At 33.4% G+C, this 19,020-nt stretch overlaps 1 protein-coding gene across 7 annotated transcripts in view; it reads right to left on the reverse strand.

Moving 5' to 3' along the window:
• AGFG1 (ArfGAP with FG repeats 1) overlaps positions 1–19,020 on the reverse strand; it is a 68,224-nt gene that overhangs the window by 5,387 nt on the left and 43,817 nt on the right. For 3 of the 7 annotated variants that reach the window (XM_060106578.1, XM_060106579.1, XM_060106577.1), the window contains exons 4-11: positions 16,965–17,127; positions 15,618–15,771; positions 10,070–10,189; positions 9,338–9,409; positions 7,823–8,032; positions 6,549–6,729; positions 3,977–4,056; positions 3,671–3,763 (exon numbers count right to left, since the gene is read on the reverse strand). In XM_060106578.1, coding sequence (XP_059962561.1) covers positions 3,671–3,763; positions 3,977–4,056; positions 6,549–6,729; positions 7,823–8,032; positions 9,338–9,409; positions 10,070–10,189; positions 15,618–15,771; positions 16,965–17,127 — 1,073 coding nt within the window. The remainder of the gene's footprint in view (positions 1–3,670; positions 3,764–3,976; positions 4,057–6,548; positions 6,730–7,822; positions 8,033–9,337; positions 9,410–10,069; positions 10,190–15,617; positions 15,772–16,964; positions 17,128–19,020) is intronic. The other 4 variants (XM_060106581.1, XM_060106580.1, XM_060106582.1 and 1 more) reach the window with 3 other exon arrangements.

The following is a 19,020-nucleotide window of genomic DNA, read 5'->3' on the forward strand; positions in this document are numbered from 1 at the left end:
TCTTTAAGCCTCAGTTTCCTCATTTGCAAACAGGGGGTGGAGGGACATAACATAATACGTATCTACTTTACAAAGCTGCTGTGATTAAAAGTGCTACAGGGTAAATATCCAAGGAGTGTTATTTTTTCTTGCTAACTTAAAAAGATGTTCACAGCATGTTCTAAATTCAACAAAAGGTTGCTTGAGGGGGAAGGGTTCTGAAACAAGTTTGGTCACTTTATGTTTATCTCCTTTCTTAGAGTACTTTATAAGCTCTGAGAAATCCCGCATTAATAATACTGGTTAAATTTTGTTTAACTCAGCATTTCCCATATATATCTGGGCATAGAATCCCTTTCCATGAAGCACTGATAACACCATCTCAGGACACATGTTCTACAAAATAGGCTTTGGCAAAAACTGACTTTTAGTCAACAGTGATTGTTAACCAGTATTAATTTCTGTACCTCTATCTGCAACAATGATGCCTAGTCCTGGGCTGCTATAAAAATATTTTAGACTTGTTTTAACAAGCTTTTTGATATATAATTCACATATCATACAATTTGTCCACTTAAAGAGTAGAATTCAGTGTTCTTTTTTAACATATTCACCAGGTGTACAACCATCATCACAATCTAATTTTAGAACATTTCATACCCTCCTCACTAAAAGAAATTCCATACCTATCAGCTCTCCATTTTGCCCCACCTACTTTCTATGGATTTGCCCATTCTGGAGAGATTATAAATTGAATCATACATTATATGTCACTCTGTGACTAACTTCCTTTGTTTAACCTAATGTTTTCTAGGTTCATCCATGTTGTACCATGTATCAGTACACGTCATTACTTTTTATTATCAAACAAATTCCACTGTACGGCTATACCACGTTTGGTTTATTTATTCATCAGTGGATGGACACCTGGGTTGTTTCTACTTTTTGGCGATTAGGAATAATGCTGCTGTGAACATCTGTATACAAGTTTTTGTACAGATATATGTTTCATTTACTTTCCTATGAGTGGAATGAGCAGAACCAGTGGAAACAGTGCTGGTTTAGAAGCACTCTGGGTACTAACACTAGATTAGTCATTGATTAATTTTGGACCCTTAAGGTTGGGGGGGGGGAATCTTTTAAAATCATTTTTTCATTAAATGAATGTTAGAAAATAAAGGTACTTATTCAGGGACAAAGGAGAGATTTAAGAGTTATAAGAGAATTTTCTAATAACTGAAAATTATATTAACTTTATTAATTAGATTTAAGGGCTCAAGTGCTCTGGAAAAAGAATGCTAAATATTATAGAATCCTAAAATAAAGAAGGTCTTAGGCCACATTGGCTAGTCTACTGAAGGTTTCTATATAACATGGTAAAAGAAAGCCCAAAAGCTTTGTAAATGCAGGAAAAAAGTTATTATTAAAATGTGCATTTTAAGAATGAAATACGTCAGTAAAACTTTTTAAACGGTTCACACTGAACTATTATCAATACCCTCTTTCAAAAGCTACCTCAAATGGAATTTAACAATACTAATATATTTGAGAAGAACACAAAATATTTCCTAAAGAACTAATATTAATTTTGATGGTAATAAAAACACTGGAAATACCTAAGCACAGTGTATTTGTCAAAGTGTTGTTTATATTTCAGCTTCAGCAGAAACATGTTATATAGTTAACATTTACTTTGACTTAGTCAATTCAATAATAACCTAGTAAAGATGATCAATGTGATAAATCAAAATGGTTTATAAGGGGAAAAAATTTTTTACCTTGAAATAAAAATTTGTGGACATAGTAGTTTACCTTTCAATAAATTTTGCTTAGGCTAATATTAAAATTACTTTATATCATCTGAACATACTTTGTACACTTTATATTATTTCACATCCCATGTAGAACCTTAACTTTAAAGGACTTTCATACTCCAAATAATTGGGGTGGGGGGGTGGGCCCTTAGCTCTAATAACAGAACCAGTCTGGAGGTACAGTCATGAAAGGAAAATAATAGGAATGATTTACCAAGTATACACAATAATGCAATGACCATGCATGGTGATTTACATAACCTAATTCTCACAACATCCCTGCCAGAGAATAGTGTTCACATTTTACAGAAAAGGACAACAATAAGGTTCTGAGGAGTTACATCAACATAACCTTGGTCAAGGTATAACTTGAGTTTCCATCCTTCAGTTGTCAAATGGGGTTATAATAGCTATAAACATCTCAACGGTATCTTGCAAATAATATACCTTCCTATCACTTTTCCTCCATTCATTAAAAAAATAATATACAGAAAGCATTTTTAGGATTACCTAGCAAGTAAATCTAAATCAGGATTTGAACACAAATCTGGCTGTACCCAAAATATACGCACTTAACTTTTCTGAGCCTCAGTTACCTCAGCTGTCAAAGAGTGATTAAAACATTTATTTGATGAGAGTTAAGAGGACTAAATGAGAAAATGTAGAAAACCCTGTGTCATGAGACATGTTATAAATTCATTCCACGAAGTCAAAAAAATATGCTTAGAAACAGAAATATTACATATATCACAAGTGATGTATAAATATTTTGTCCAAAACACAACAGAAATTTGAAACAATCACTGATTATGTATATTTGAATTAAAATAAACCATTTTTAAAAATCAAATTATGTACAAAATTCAAATAGTTATTAAACATCTACTATGTGAGATATCAACAGATTATGACTGAAGACATTTATATGAAAAGGAAAGTTATGGTTCAAACTCCCAATATCACATATTCTCAACCTTGCCAATGACAAAAAGATATGCTAGTAATTGCCAATTCTTAATGGTGCAAATTTACTGTGATGTAACAAACACCTTAATCCCTCAAAATATCACATCAACAAAGGCTATAACTGAAGTTCAAAGTTTAGTTCTAAAACTATCTAAATCTAAAAACAGAACTGACAAATTCAGTTTAATGGGTATTGGGCCATACCACATGCACTTGCTAATATTCCAAGGTACTGGCAAATAACTCTGGTGTTCAGGGTAATAAGACAAAAATCAAAGAGGTACAATACAAGAAATATGTACCAAATAAAGGGGGAGCGATAAAGAGGATTTTTTAAAAATTACCGGAAAATATTTAAATGTTATACCACAAATTAAACCAGTTTCCCACAACCTAAAAAAATGTGAACACATAAAAGAAATATGTACTAGAAAAAGACCTCATTTTTAAGATCTCATGTAATAATACCCATCTATTCCTTGCAATCCCATGAAAAGGAAAAAAGCAAAAAAACTTACACATTTTTTCTATTAAGATTGAGTTATAACCAATAATTGTGAAACCAGACCAACAAATAAGTCAGAATTACAACGTTCAAGTACCATCTCTGTCATATATTGGCTGTGCACTTTAAGGCTTTAACTCTCATCTCCACGCTTGGGCTTCCACACCTGAAAAACGAAAGCTTTGAGTGGTGGGTGCTAGATAACTTCTCTGGTCCATTTTCAAATATTAAATTCAAGGATTTTATAAACTTTCAGCTACTATATGTCTTTACGGACAAAACTAATCCACTTTACAGTCACTTCAGTAAGAAAGGAACCTTATTTTCTGATGTTCTTCACATGGTGTCTTTGCAATATATACCTTTTCCAAAACTTACTGTTCTATAATTTATATTTATTTCTTACCTGTTGCTCCTCTGGCATTGGTCTGAAATGGGTTTGTAGAAGATGCCACAGAAGGACCAGCAGCAGCAACAAATGGATTTGTGGAAGGTGTAGCTTTAAAAAATTATAAAATACACTATAAAATCCTAATGCATTTGTATTCAATTATTTAAAGTATTTGTTCATATATTTATGAAGACAGAAAACTAGAGCTTTCTGATAATAAACTGGTGCTTTGACTGTCTTCTGGTATCCCTAAGAAAATGCGATACAATATATATTAGGGTTCTTTATAAAAACCAGTATATATATACCAGAAACACGTACCTCCAAATGGAGCAGGCACACTTGAAGAAGCAGGCTGTGTCTGTGCAGAAGCACCCACTGGCACTGTTCCAAAAACATTACTGAAAACAAGTATTGAAAGAGTTCATGTTTTGAGGGGAAAAAAAAGCAACGGTAATCTCTCTACAAGGTTGCCATAAAATATGGAACAAATAATATTGAACATATCATGTATCACATCAGTTCTCAAACTTTAAGTCTCAGAACTCATTCACATTCTAAAAAATTATTGAGAACCCCAAAGAACTTTAAGTTGCTATATTTACCAATATATATTGTACATCAATTAAAACAAATTTAAATAATTTTATTCATTTAAAAATAACAATAAAGCCCTTACATGCTAAGCTAAGTAGCATTTTCATAAGTGACTATATTTTCTAAAACAAAAGGAACCTAATGAGAAGAGTAACACTGTTTCATATTTTTACAAATCTCTTTAATGGCTGGCTTAATATATGATCAATCTGTTGTGATATGTTGTTTAGGCTGATGCATATGAAGAAAAACTGGCCTCACATGGTAACATAGTTGAACAAAACAAGAGAATTTTAACACCTTTTCCAGATAACTGTGGATATTTTCCTTGACATCATACAAAAAACGCCAGGGATAGTTTCCTAAAGGTTAGTTGCAATATGGAATTTAAAACCATATCAATGGACTTTTATGTAAAGTAACATCCACTAGTCTATCTTACACTTTAAATGAATATTTTACTAACTTTATATCATTTGGAAAATACTTGATGCCAATCTTCAAAATGTCAACATATTTCCCTATGCAAAATAAAAAAAAATTACAATCATTAATGTCACCATCCATCTCATCAGAAAAGTAATGGGAAGCTTAATTTTAAGCCCACGGTGGCCCCTAAATTTTCCAAAATTCTACTATTTGCTTGAGAGTATGTATTTTAAGTAGTTATTTTCCTTAAAGTGACAGACTTAAAATTTCATTTTTGAGAAAATATCTACCAAATATCGAAATCTGAATAACCATGGTTTACCTATCAATCATACTTTCAAGGAAAAATGGTGTTCCATAAAACAAGTGGCCGGTTCATTCCACAACTCAAACAACCACACAAATTGATTTTACTCAAGACAGCTTTATACTTCACTATATAGCAGAACTACCTGATGCATACCTTACTTCAACACACAGAAAATTAAGAAGACATATTTAAAGGTCAAGACTTAAATTCCTTTACTGCTTCATACAGCATATTCATAATAAAAACTGCATCAAAAATATTCCTAAGTAAAACTGAATGTGTGGTGGTAAGGAATATAATGACTATTAGATGACTATTTGTACGGCTTGGTGCCAAAGCTGTAAATCAATGCTAAGGCACCAGGAAGTTTTACCTGTCATAGTTTTTGCACCATCAATACAAATGTCAATTACTGAAAACACAAATAACCCCTCAGAATTATTATGAATTTAGGTTTTAACCTCACAGACCTTTTGAATGGGTCTCAGGTACCTCAAACATTCCATGGGTTACACTCTGGGGACCACTTATGATTATAATGTAATACCAATAAACCATTTCATTACATATACCTGTCTATGTTTCCAGACTTTACGACCACCTTGCTATAGTCCACTACTACATACGTGTAATGTAGACAACATTAATAAAGCAAAAAATATATAAATACTCTGAATTTTATTCTTTGGATTCAATTTTTTCCATCTGCCATACAGAAAATTCGTTACTGAAGAGTGAGCCAAACTAGTTAATGTTACAATCCTACCATTTCTCTCTGGAAAAGGTGCTAAAGGGAAATAAAAAGCTACTCGAGTAACAAAAAAGAAGAGACAATCTGCAGGAATGGAAAACTAAGAGATGGGTAAGACACTGTACAGGTAAGTCACCTGTACTTCTAGGTCTGCTTCCTTGACCCAAAGATGAAAAAGTCAAAACTAGAAGAGTTTTTAAAGACCGAACACTGTTAAAATGCAGTAGACTTTCTGCTGCCAAGAATTTCTTACACCAGATATATCTGAACACAGTAACACGTATGTCTATTTATAAATACCAGTATGACAAAAGAGATACAGAATTGGTCTTGGGTTCTGGTGCAAACATTTCTAAAACTGCTTATTTACAACGAAGGCTATAACATGCTACTTTCAGTGTTTAATCTTCATGACTGAGAACTGTACATTAAAAGCAAATAATTCTGTAAATGGATTCTCTGCTGAGTACAATTAAATTTGTATATGACTATCTATTTCAAGATGTGTATATACTCTAAATTACATTTTAGTGTTCAAGGGAAAAAAGTAACAAAGCCTTCAATTAAATAAAAAAATAAAACTATGGCATTTAACTCAAGGATTATAATTTAATCCTTTAATTTAATTTAATTTAATTTAATCCTAATTTAATTAGAAAATTTAAACACAGTTTCCTCAAACTTACAAAAATATTCAGAAATCTTTAAGCCCCAAATGGTCATTACTTAACAGCATTATTATTCAGAGGTGAAAATAAGTTTAAAAGATAAAACACAAAGCAGGAACACAGACTAAGACAAGCTACCTGCTAGCATTACTTGTGGAAGAATATGCGTTACTGGAGGTGGCCGCGGAGCTGAAAACGCTGTCCAGTTCTGCTAGGGCTGCATACTTGTCTGAAGATGCACTTGACTGACTGGGAACTGAAACCACAGAACCAACAGGAGCTTTACCTGTGGTCCCAAACCCACTACCCTGATCACCACCTGTGAACAAACAAAAACATATTACATCAAAAATTTTAACTGATGCTTAACTTACACTTTCAACTTACAACCACATTTGCCATGAAACATATGTAAATTCAAAACCGATTTGGAGCTTAGCAAATAAATGGACATGATTCTAGAGTCTTATCCGATAAATAATACAGAAAATATTGGACAAGATTAGTGCTATACATACCACTCTGATAAAGACAACATACTGTTTCTGTAACAAAAACTAAGACCCAGTACCAATAACATGTCTAGATTACACATAAAGAAGAAATTCTCAAAGTGCTACATTAAATCTGCAAGACGGAGACATCTCATTCAAGTGAACATATACACTCATAAAATGCTTGAACTATATGAAGAGTCTATTAATAATATCATTTTCCCAGGGTTGTTCATGAAAAAATTAGAGATAGTAGTAAAAGAAAACATTCACAGAGCACTCATGATGTGCCAGGCACTGTTCTAAATGCCTCCCATGCAATAACACATATAATACAACTTGTTAAGTTCAATGCTATTACTATTGCCCTCGTTTCGGAGGGTAGATGAGAAATCAGGCTCAGAGATCAGGATGCAGAATCCAGTCTGAAAGTAGACCCCTGCTGTTCCCCCACTACACTACGCACTTAAGAGAGGCAAAAATACTAGCCTTAAGACCAAAACTAGGTATAAAATACACTGTAAATATCTTGTTTTTTTAAATAAATACAAAAATATTAATAGAACATAGTTCAAAACAAATATATCACAGAAACTACCAAATAATCCTCTAGTCATCTCTATTAATAGGATTTCTTGGCCCTTTATGGCCTTAGAACAATAAAGCATGCTTTCTAAGACAAAATTAAATTTTTGTCAATTATTTTCTTTTAAATCTAGACGTTTACAAATTAGTTTCTAGGCCTTCCATTGTGTAGTTATTTCAGATCCAAAATGTGCCAAATAGCCATGAACATTCAGTGTAAACTAAACGTCTATACAACTAAGAAAAGCACATCCTCAGATTTTAATAAATACAACCAAATTTAGAGGACTGTTTAATATACAAATTTATATTCATTTGTTTAAAGCTTGATACCTTGCCCGGCACTAAAGATATTGTCTAAATTAGCAAGTGCCGCATATTTGTCTGTAGTCTGTAGACCAGCTTTGTTCGCTGAAACTTTACTAACAGTTGATGCTGTTTGATGACTCTGGGAAGTATTGAAGCTTCCAAAATCAGCACTGGAGGATTTGGGGAAGTTATCAAAATGAGCAAAATTAGCATTTACTGATCCAGCACTTCCACCTGTAACAGAATAGACAGAAAACTTGAAATTGCTAGACTTTTCTCAATATCCTTTGATAAAGATTATATGATCATTTCTTCCTAAACTAAGTGTTCTATAAGCAATCCTAAATTCTTAAAATTAAAAACTGGCAAATGGCATTCAACTGTAATTATCTACACGTGACTTTCCATAATTTACAAAACTAGATTTTCAAAGGCCCTGGCAACATATAGGACAACAAGTTTCTGTGTGTAATTTTCTACCCTGGAATGAAGAGAATAATTCACAGGAGAGTATCTCCAGGCTACCTAATTTGAAACTCAGTTACTTCATAGAACATTCAGCTATGTATACTATGACCTTTTACCAATTCTCCCTAAACAAACTCTGTAGGCAAGATGTAAAATATCTTACACTACAGAAGTTTTTGTAGTTCCAAGGGAGACCTGGCTGAAACAAATCCCAGGGTAGAAATTTAAAATGTTTACAATGTACTATTTTGATCCAAATTTCTTAAAAGGTGGTTTTTGAGCTTTAGACTTATTTTACTTGAAGAGCTATTACTTAATTCCACATAATAATTTAATGTACACATGACACCACAATGTCTTCAGCAAAAGTATGCCCTAATATATAGTTCAAGGAAAAAATTATTACATCAACTTTATCCTGCTAAGATTTTAAAGACTGTTCTGTATTCTAGAGTACTCCCTAAGGTACTACTAAAATACTAAAACCAGTATATATTCATTCTACACTTTTGGTGCTACACTTTTGATGTTGGTTCTTTATGCCTAAACATTAGTCTCAGCAATCAAGATAGTAGATATAGATATAGATATTTATATATTAAAGTGAGAGCAAAGCACACTTATAGGTATTTCAGAAACAGAAAGGTTACACCCTATTTTTTAAAAAACCACGAACACTTTCCATCAATCAGTTTTTTATGCATTCTAAAACAAATATATTTCTTTCAGGAATTAAACTCTAGTTGTTTTCGATTAAAACTAAGTAATGTTTGTGTTTAAAAGACTGTGATCTGTTACAAGGAGCTGATGAACAAAGTACATACTGAGCTTTCAAAATCTGTATGAAGAAAGTTATTTCAAATTAATAAAAACTGAATTATTAAATCAACTAACTCTGTTATGGTATACTACTGTGTTCTCTGAGTTTAGCAATAGTGGAGAGAGTAAAAGTGAGAATTTCTGAAGGATTATCGTTAAAAGATGATTAACATTCTATAATTGAAAAACCTAAAAAATATAGCACAAAACATACAAATTAGTAAAAGATGCCTACTTGACAACAGAACTTACTGTTGGAAGCCTGGAGAGGAAAAGCTGAAGTAAATTCACCAAAACTGCAGCTAGATGAAAGCATTCTAAATGCTGGACAGCCAGATATTATGTAAATGATGAAATTTAAAGAAAAAAAAAAAAGAAGAAAGAAAATTGAAAGAAAAGGCTTTAAGACAATAGAGTTAAAAGTTGAACAAAAAATAATCAGCCAAAGATCTAAACAAAGGTTCAATAAGTTTCTGAAAACAATACAGTTTATGGGAGAGTACTGAATGTTTAAAGACCAATTCCTGCACAGAAAACTATTTAAAGTTTATTAAAGTGATTGTTAAATAATCTACTCAACTACTAATATTTATTTTCTGAAGCTTGTTGCCCTGAAAATTACTTAACGTTTTTAGTTCTATGGAAGCAATCAACTAGCTTCCTTTATTCAGAGCCTAAATCGTAATGTGTTTTGTGAACCTAATACTAAGTACTTTAATACTTCTGTGCTTAAGAAATTTAAGGAAGATTCATGTGCAGGAAAAGGAGAATAGATGTGAATTAGACAAAATACTAGCATTCAGAAAAACAAACGAACAAATAAAAATATAAAGATTTCAGGTTTCCCCAGAGCTTTGTAAGACAGAACTATTTTAGAACCAGATAATCACAGAATTTAAGTTTAGGGTAATTTTCCAAAACTACCTCTAGAGAGTTTTTTATTTTTTGAAGTAAACATTTAAGCATAATGCTGGAGAGCTCTACCTGTAGATTGGGGCTGAAAAGAAGAGTGGCTTGCTGTGGGGAAACCTCCAAAATTACTCGAACCACTAGACTGTCCAAATGCATCAAAGTTTGCAAAATCTGCATTTGCAGAATTCTGAGCTGTAAATGGTAAGGAACAATATATGTTAATGAATATGAAAATTATAAATGAAAAATATGATAAATGAATTTAAGAATTTTATGAAACTTTCTATGTCTCACAACTTACTTTAAAGAAAATTCATTTAGAAATCTGATTTTAAATTCTACCAGTGTTTATTTCACCGAACTTCAAGCAATTAATTAAAGGGTATCCAGGAATTTCCAAAAACGCTTTGTACAATGATAAATTTGTACACAATGGCCTTTGAGTGACCTCAGGAATAGTACTGTAAAGTGCCTCTATTAAAGGAAACTCTGAAGTAAGAGCACTAAATATTTAGTTAAAGCAGATAGAGATGCAGGATACAGGATACATTTGGAAAATTCAGATTTAAAATAGTGATAAGTAATTCATCAGTTATGTGAATCTAAAATAATGATACAAAGATGGCTTAATTACATTAAATCTTTTGGTTGCTTTTTGAGTTTACAATGATGTCACACCATAGCATATTTAAAAAAAGAAAACTCGAGTGTATAAAAAGAAAACTCGAGTGTATAAAAAGAAGGACATGATCACCAAATACATTGAAGATACTCATATTTTATTAGGAGGCTGCCATTTAAAAAAATATTAAAACTTAAGAAAGGATAAAAACGTAAAAATCATAGCATAAATGCACCTCATACCCAGTGAAAAAGACCAACTGGTATTTCCCAACTGGTCACCAACCTAAGAGCAAAATTCTAGGCTTCCCTGAAGTTAAAATATGTAAGTAAAACGAAATAACTCAAAAGACTTTTTTTAAGGCCAAAACAGATGCTGGATAAGATTTTTTATAGAGGATAAGATAAGAATAAGAAGTGGTTGGTATGCAGGAAAGGGAATGCTAAGTGGTAAGAACGAAAATCATGTCCAAAAGATGGAGAAAGATTATATGTCACCAACAAAGTGAGTGAACCACTTAAACCCTTTGCAGGCAATTCTAGGTAGTTTTGGTAAAGAGAGAATACTGCAAATGAGCATGGCTGAATCTAACAGCTAAACAATGTGTTTTTTATAATAATGAAAAACTGAGAAACTCAAATGGCCGACGAGAGATCACTTAAATATATTATGGAACATCATACAATGGAATATAATGCAGCCATTTAAAAAATGCATGTAAAAGAATATTTAGCCCTATACAAAAATACTTACAGCAAAGTAAATAAGATAAATAGGTTATAAATTCCAGATACATTTTCATCTGCTAATTTCGTTAAACATGGCATCATGTGCATAGAAAATCTGCATTTTAGTTAAATCAAAGTAGTGAGATTTCAGGTAGGTATCATTTCCTTCTTTGTTTGCCTGAGTTCGCCAAGCTTTTTCAAAGAATATGTACTCTACTTGTAAACAAACCAAAAGAAGTCACTAAGCAAAAAAATTTTCCATTAACAAAGTAAAACATTATTCTAGGAAGAAAATCAGGAAAACTTAACAGTATTTCATGTAATTGCTGTTTTATCTATCTAAATGGATATGACGGGGGCGGGGGAGGAATGTACCTAGAGTAACCCCCCTTTCCTACACACCTGTGCCTCTTCCCTTCTAGTGTCTTCGCACCTACCACTTCTGACGAGTGGAGTGCTATCCCCACATGTCACTGCTCACACTGCGTTCTTGAAAACCTTTTTGAAACACATTTGACCTGGCCCTTAAGCACTATACACTAGAATCTAAATTAAAAGGCTGCTTACTGCTTAACAATATAAATTCTGTATTCTGGACTCCCTACAATATTTTGTCTGTTTTTACTTAATATGATAAAATTCAACTTCTTTACAGGCTGAAATTTTACTTTCCCCAAAAGAAATATAATGGAAGAAATGCTAATAGATAAATAATAAATTTAAAAAATTAATTTCCTAAAAAATATTTTGAAAGGAATAACTATACCAGTTTAAATATAAGTTTAAACACAGTTACCATTTAGCATTGCTGAGAACACCAGTAAGCAAGTACAGTTTAGTGAAAAGGGAATCTAAGATAAGAATCAGGGAACTCCATCCTAACATAAGTAACTGTAAACCACTGGACAAGTCCCTCAATTGTTCTGGCTCTACCAGTATTCTCATTAACAAAATGAGAAGATTTGCTAGATGGTCTCTACTAGCAAAACCAACAAACACTATGATTCTACAACTTATGAAACAACAGAAATAAATTTCTTAAGAGCTTTGAAATACTAAGCCAAAGAGAAGAAAATTCTACTAAAAGACAAAATAAGTTTATTAAGGCCAAAATAGATAATAAATAGATAATGTAACTATAAACCAAATGAATAGAGAACACGATATAGGAAATTCTCAAATTTAGAGTGGATTATATTCCAAAATGCAAGTTTCCAAGTTTTTTGAACACTTAGCTGTACAGCTGGGAACAAAAAATGAAACATCTGTCCCTTGTAGAAACAAGAACTGGGTCCCTAAGCTAGTTTGTGGCTTATAACCTCGAACATATCTGTAGCCTGTAATAATACATATTCTACATTTAACTTATATTTAGAGAACATCATATGGGAAAATTTTACATTTAACATGTTTCAAACATCATCAGGGGAAAAAAAATCAGTTCAATGCAATCCATTTTGTTGGGCAAGCCTATTTTATCACATTTATATTTTCCCAATGTTTTCCAACCAGAGCACCAAACACACTCATCAAATACCTATTCACTATAGCAAGACAGGGTTTTGTAATACTTCTATCCGTTTTTATTTGTAGACACTGAATCTACTGTCTTCAATAACTGATTATAGTAACTTTTTAAATTTGTAAAGTGTTGCAGAATGAAACTGATAAGCACAACTTCGGAAATTAAACACTAATAAATTCAATAAACAAAAATTACTATCTGGAACCTCAAACAATCTCTACACAAAGAAATCCAAACTAAAAAGAATGTGACAAAATAATAAAGATGTTTTTTACACAGTCTTATTCAAAAAGTACAAAGGAGTCAACTCAGAATTTAGAATTTAAGGCACCAAGTTAATGAGCCTGAATCTTGCCAAGAGTTGTCTTTACTCTTCGGTGAGCAACAGATACTCATGAGAAAGGGGAAAAAAATGTAGAGACCAAAGGATGGAAACAGGCAACCCTCATCAAATTCAGCTAACCAACAGACTTTGTTTCACCTATATGATAGTTTATTTTCATTAATTCCTAACATTTAAAAAGAGAGCATTTCACATTACATAACAAGTTTTCAGCGTATTTAGTAATCCTAAGCCTGTATTTTCATGTGGCAACAGGAGATTATAGACCATCCCCCCTTTAAAGGGGCACTGCATTATATTATTCATTTGTGTTAACTGGGTGGCAAGGCAACTGAGTTTGACATCCCTCATATAAGGTGTGGCCAGAATCAATTACAGTTTACAGTTCACAGGTTTTGTGATACATTTATTACCAGGCAAAATAACTATTACATGCTGTAGTAAATTATGTTTCTAACTGCATGCCTATTTCTGTAGAAGATGACTTTTCCTGAACATAATACTGACCCCACCACTGACACATATCCACACACACGCCAACTCAGCCAGAATGTTCAAATAAAGAAGGGTAAAGACTTCTGGCTTTTAACCCATTGAACCATCTGCAAAAGCACAGTTTTCTCTTTAAAACAATGCTGGCCAGATTGGCGTATCTGAATAATTACTGTTTGCTAGTAAAAGTTCCATTTGTCACATCAATGTGTTCAGGAGAAAATTTTCACCTAATGTATTTTTTTTTTTAATGATAATTTCAGGGCAAAAACTCAGCTATCAATGACTTTGTTATCTATGAACCATGTATGGAAAAGTAAAATTCAGAGTGCTTGCAAAGGCTCTGGAAAAAGACATTTCAGATTGAATCGTGACACCGATTTAAAACTTACTTAAGGTAAAATGTGAAAGATGGCATCAACTATACTAGAAGGGAAAATAAATGAGTAATTTTATTAGCTTGTTCTTGCAATATCCATATATATTTTATGCTCCTGGGATCAATCAAATGAAGTAATAAAAGTGATCTGAGTAGTCATCTGTAAATACAAAAGAACTTCAGGCTAAAAAACTATTACTCTCAGGCAACCTGACCTAATCTACATGGTTATTCAACTACTTCCTCACAGACACATCCGTCCTACCATTTTTGCCATATGTGGAAAAGAGACAAAATAGTTAAGATTTACTACCTTCTATCAATCTGATAAAATCATACATTTCTCTCTCTTTTAACATTTTCTACGATTAAATAATGACAATTATTTTCAAAAACCATTTTAAGGGAGTTATTAAAAGTATGAGGGTAATCACGGTATAAATTAGTCTGTGGAGCTGCACTGTCTTGTCTATTTTTGGCTAATATGATTACACAGAAAAGTGTAACATCAATTCCCTGACTTGCAAATATTCACAAATTGTGTTTAGAGACAAAAACACAAAACAAAAACACACACACAAGGGAAACATGAAATAAGTCATGAAATAAGCTGAAAATTTACAAAAGAGTTTGGCAGTTACTTTTCCATCATTTCAAATTACATTTCCATAAACCTAAAACTGAGATAAATGCAGAATACTCATAAATTACAGAAGGGTCACTCTCTATTCACTGACTCTTCCACCAACTCTTTTGGCCACCATTCGAAAGCAAGAGGGGGGACAGAAGCTAGGGCTCCTGTCTGCTCAGAGAGGGAACTAGTTTCCCACCTATAGTATGAAGGGAAGAGTCTCCTCAGCCTCCTTCTGGACTTCTGGGCTCAGTCAATGTAAAGCAGATGGAAACCTACCACAGCCCTAACAGCGTGAGCCTCCCGATTTCTTACCCTTCTCAGTACAATCCCTCCTGAAAGAAATTCTCATCCTAGAATCCCTTTTGAAAAGCAAACACACACACACACACAAACATACATAAATCGCACCACAACTTCTTCTGTAGCATATTCTTAGAAAATGTTTCCACTGGTATTTAAAACAAAAAATTCCTTCAATGCTTGATAGAAAGAAATATGGCTGAAGAGCAGGTTTTCTATAATTTTCCAAACTATCTCAAAAGGCACATTTCTGGATGCATATATACATGACACACTTTGTACCATTATTATCCAACTATAAGCCAGGACATGAAATTGAAAGGAAAAAAAATAAGTGGGATAGCATCACAATTTCATAGGTGAATAAAAGAAGGTAAAATAAATCCCGAAGTACAAATAGGAAATCAATTCAGTAAGCAGTGGCTTCTGTTATGCTTAAAAAACAGTGAAATACATACACGCAAAAAACATAAAGCAAAGTTTCAAATTATCAAATAAAACTGCTTCAAAATGACCAAATCAATTCTTAAATTAGTGTACATTTAATTTGATGATTATTCAATCACTCTGGCAAAAGCTGCTGGAAAAAAAACTTACCTGCATGACTGTTGAAATGTGCAAAGTTTGCAAAATTGGCTGTAGCTGTTGACTGAGGTGCTGGAGCAGCAAAGATGTCTGAGCCAAGATCACTTAAAAGGTCAAACTGCTTCTTTTCCTGCTGCTGCCCTTGAGAGCGACCTACAACAGGAGACTATAAACCACATATTAACTATAAAGAGCTTCCAGTCAGACTTGCTGAATTTTTATACCACTACTTCCAATTCACCAAGCTTAAAACACAGTTTAAAGATTACATAATCTTCTATTTGTAGAGTTTTGAGTTCTTTGATGTTTTTTCAAAAGCACAAATTTTCAACATCTATTCCCATATTATCTTTCAATGTTAAGTACAGAATCAAAAGCAATGAAATATTATTACAACAGTTGTTACACCTCATGACACGAGACAGACTTACTGCTAAGACAGTATGATGACAAGGCTTTCATAGAACAAATTTTTTATCCATGGGAAGAGTTACAATATACTGACTTTATCCTTCTCTTCATTTTCTACTCAAACCTTTGATGAAAGTGGAAATTTCAACAGTTGTTACACCTCATGACACGAGACAGACTTACTGCTAAGATAGTATGATGATAAGGCTTTCATAGAACAAATCTTTTATCCATGGGAAGAGTTACAATATACTGACTTTACCCTTCTCTCATTTTCTACTCAAACCTTTGATGAAAGTGGAGCAACTTATCTAGATGCCCTAGTATATGCATTATTTAAAAAGGTGGAATTTAATTCAAATAGTACCATGCTTCAGAATCATTCTTGTGTAGGACAGACATTATAATGCCACACAGTAACAGATCTGTCACAGCTCGCTATCATGAAGTACAGAAGCATAAACTCTAGACACCAACTGCTGAAAAGACTTCAGTTTTTTGAATACGCTATGTAATGCAAAGCCACCTGCGTTTCAATGATAAACATGCTTCACAATCAGGATGGAGAAAAAATTCTATGCTTGAGAAATCCTTTCCTGTAAAAGAATAACACAGAGGCCATACTGTTCTAACTCTGATGGTCACCACAGATTCATGTTTTACCACTGTATGTTATATGATATGTATGATACATATATGTTGATAGTTATAACAATGTTCCTGTACAGCTTTACAAACTCGTATTCACAATAGCATTCGCAATAGCAAAAAGAACAAACATAGACACATTCCAACCACTTAACCAAGTATCTTTTAATGTATTATAAACCATTAGGACATAATGTTACTGGTATACAAGGTTATGCAACTGTCTTAATGAATTCCCAAATTCATGGTACTCAATCCTCCTTAAGTAGAAGCCTCTACAAAGACTTAAAAACTACTCACCTGACTAGGTGTGCCCTTATTTAAATGCAGTGCTGGTGCTGAATCTCCTAAAAGAGATTTCAGTGGTTTGACCTCAGGTGTGCTGCTTGTGCTACTGGCAGAGGACCCTGAAATAGATGCATGAACTGATGCCACCACTTTGGCTTGTTCTGGTGGGACATACCTAAAACATATGAAAAGTTAAACGGCCAGTTAACTAAGGAAGATGTAGGGAACACTAAGCTCAAAATTATAAGCTTAATTCTAATTTTGTACAAGACTGTTTTGATATTAATCTTATTTCAAAACTGTCTTAGAACTGATAGCTTAAGACTACACTTAATTAAAATGTTCAGAGAAAGGGTAATAAAGACTAACCACAAAACTTGTTTCGATTATTTACTTACAGTTTTCCTAATAAATACAATATATTAAATAAATGCTTTTTTAAAAAAAGAGGACTCGTAGTTCATCATGATGATAGTTAATAAAAACCAAAGTATCATACGCTCATAAATAACGTTTGAAAACAGAGCAGAAGGAAGGAGAAACATTTATTATATTACAGTTAGTAGCCCAAAATATAAAGGTCTATTACAAATCTATAAGATTAACAACCCAACTTTTAAATGGACAGAAGCAATTCACCAAGGGAGACAAAGAAATGAAAATACTTGTAACCAAATAAAACTGTAAATTAAAATGACATTCGCATTTGATCTGAGTATAAACTTTACAAACTGTGTTACTCTCTATTAAAATACATAAATAGGTATACTGTGCCCCAGAAGTACCATTTCTAGTAACTTATCCTTAGGAAATAATTGACTAACTGTATACACATAAATGTATACGTAGGTTATCACAACACTCTTTAAAATTTCAAAAAATTGGACAATAAACCAAAATCCACCAGGAGAAAAATGCTTAAAAGGATTATACTAACATCTATATAATAGAATAATACATAGCTACTCTGTCTTGACATGCAAAGATGTCCGTAAGACTTTACAGGTCTTTCACGTTTGATCTCAGACATGTAAGAATTCACGGGATCAAGGGAGTAAAGGAAGGAAAGAGAGGTAGTAAGAATATAATGCCCAAATATTGGCAACGCTAATCTCCAGAGCTGGGATTATGTGCGAGCTTTTGCTCTCTGTATTTCTGGGGTTTGTTCTACCTACCCTCCTTCCCCGTATCACACAGGTGGGAGAAGTAGAAAAACAGAGCTTTTCTACTCTGTTCTAGAATCTGAGTTCAAATCCCAACTCCATCACTCGATAGCTATGAAACATAGGGCAAACTACTTCAACTCTCTGTGCATCCAAATTTTCTTCTAAAACACTGACATATGGTTGTTATGAGGTATAAACAAGTTAACATTTATGAAGTACTTAGAACAGTTTTCTGGTACAGGTGTTAGCTACACAAGTGTTGGCTATTATCAAATTATATAATAATCACGAACAATAAAACTGCTTTGTTTTTTCCAGCGTATGGGAGAAAACAGGAAGTCACACTTTCCCATAATTTGGCCTATCAGTGATAATGCCAATTTCTGAGTATAGCCAAGTCTTATTAAAGGATAAAATCAGATAATAGTCTTTGGCTCAAAGGCTTGCTTAACTAAAAGTAGAACAGCTAAGCACGTATAGCACAGGAATTGAGTCTGAAAACTGGTTAAAAGAACAATTTCAAAATCCCTTTAGGGGGCTTCCCTGGTGGCGCAGTGGTTGAGAGTCCGCCTGCCAATGCAGGGGTGCAGGGGACACGGGTTCGTGCCCCGGTCCGGGAGGATCCCACATGCCGCGGAGCGGCTGGGCCCGTGAGCCATGGCCGCTGAGCCTGCGCGTCCGGAGCCTGTGCTTCGCAACGGGAGAGGCCACAACAGTGAGAGGCCCGCGTACCGCCAAAAAAAAAAAAAAAAAATCCCTTTAGATGACAGCAACAGTCTCAATGTTTTAAGTATAGTTGCCCAGTGAGGCTTTTTAGGGAGACTGCAGTTGGATAGTGCTTATGTCCTGTTAAAAACCCACTGCACCAGGGGCTTCCCTGGTGGCGCAGTGGTTGGGGGTCC

The sequence above is a fragment of the Mesoplodon densirostris genome, chromosome 8 (assembly GCF_025265405.1).
Source record: "Mesoplodon densirostris isolate mMesDen1 chromosome 8, mMesDen1 primary haplotype, whole genome shotgun sequence".
Taxonomy (NCBI): Eukaryota; Metazoa; Chordata; class Mammalia; order Artiodactyla; family Ziphiidae; genus Mesoplodon; species Mesoplodon densirostris.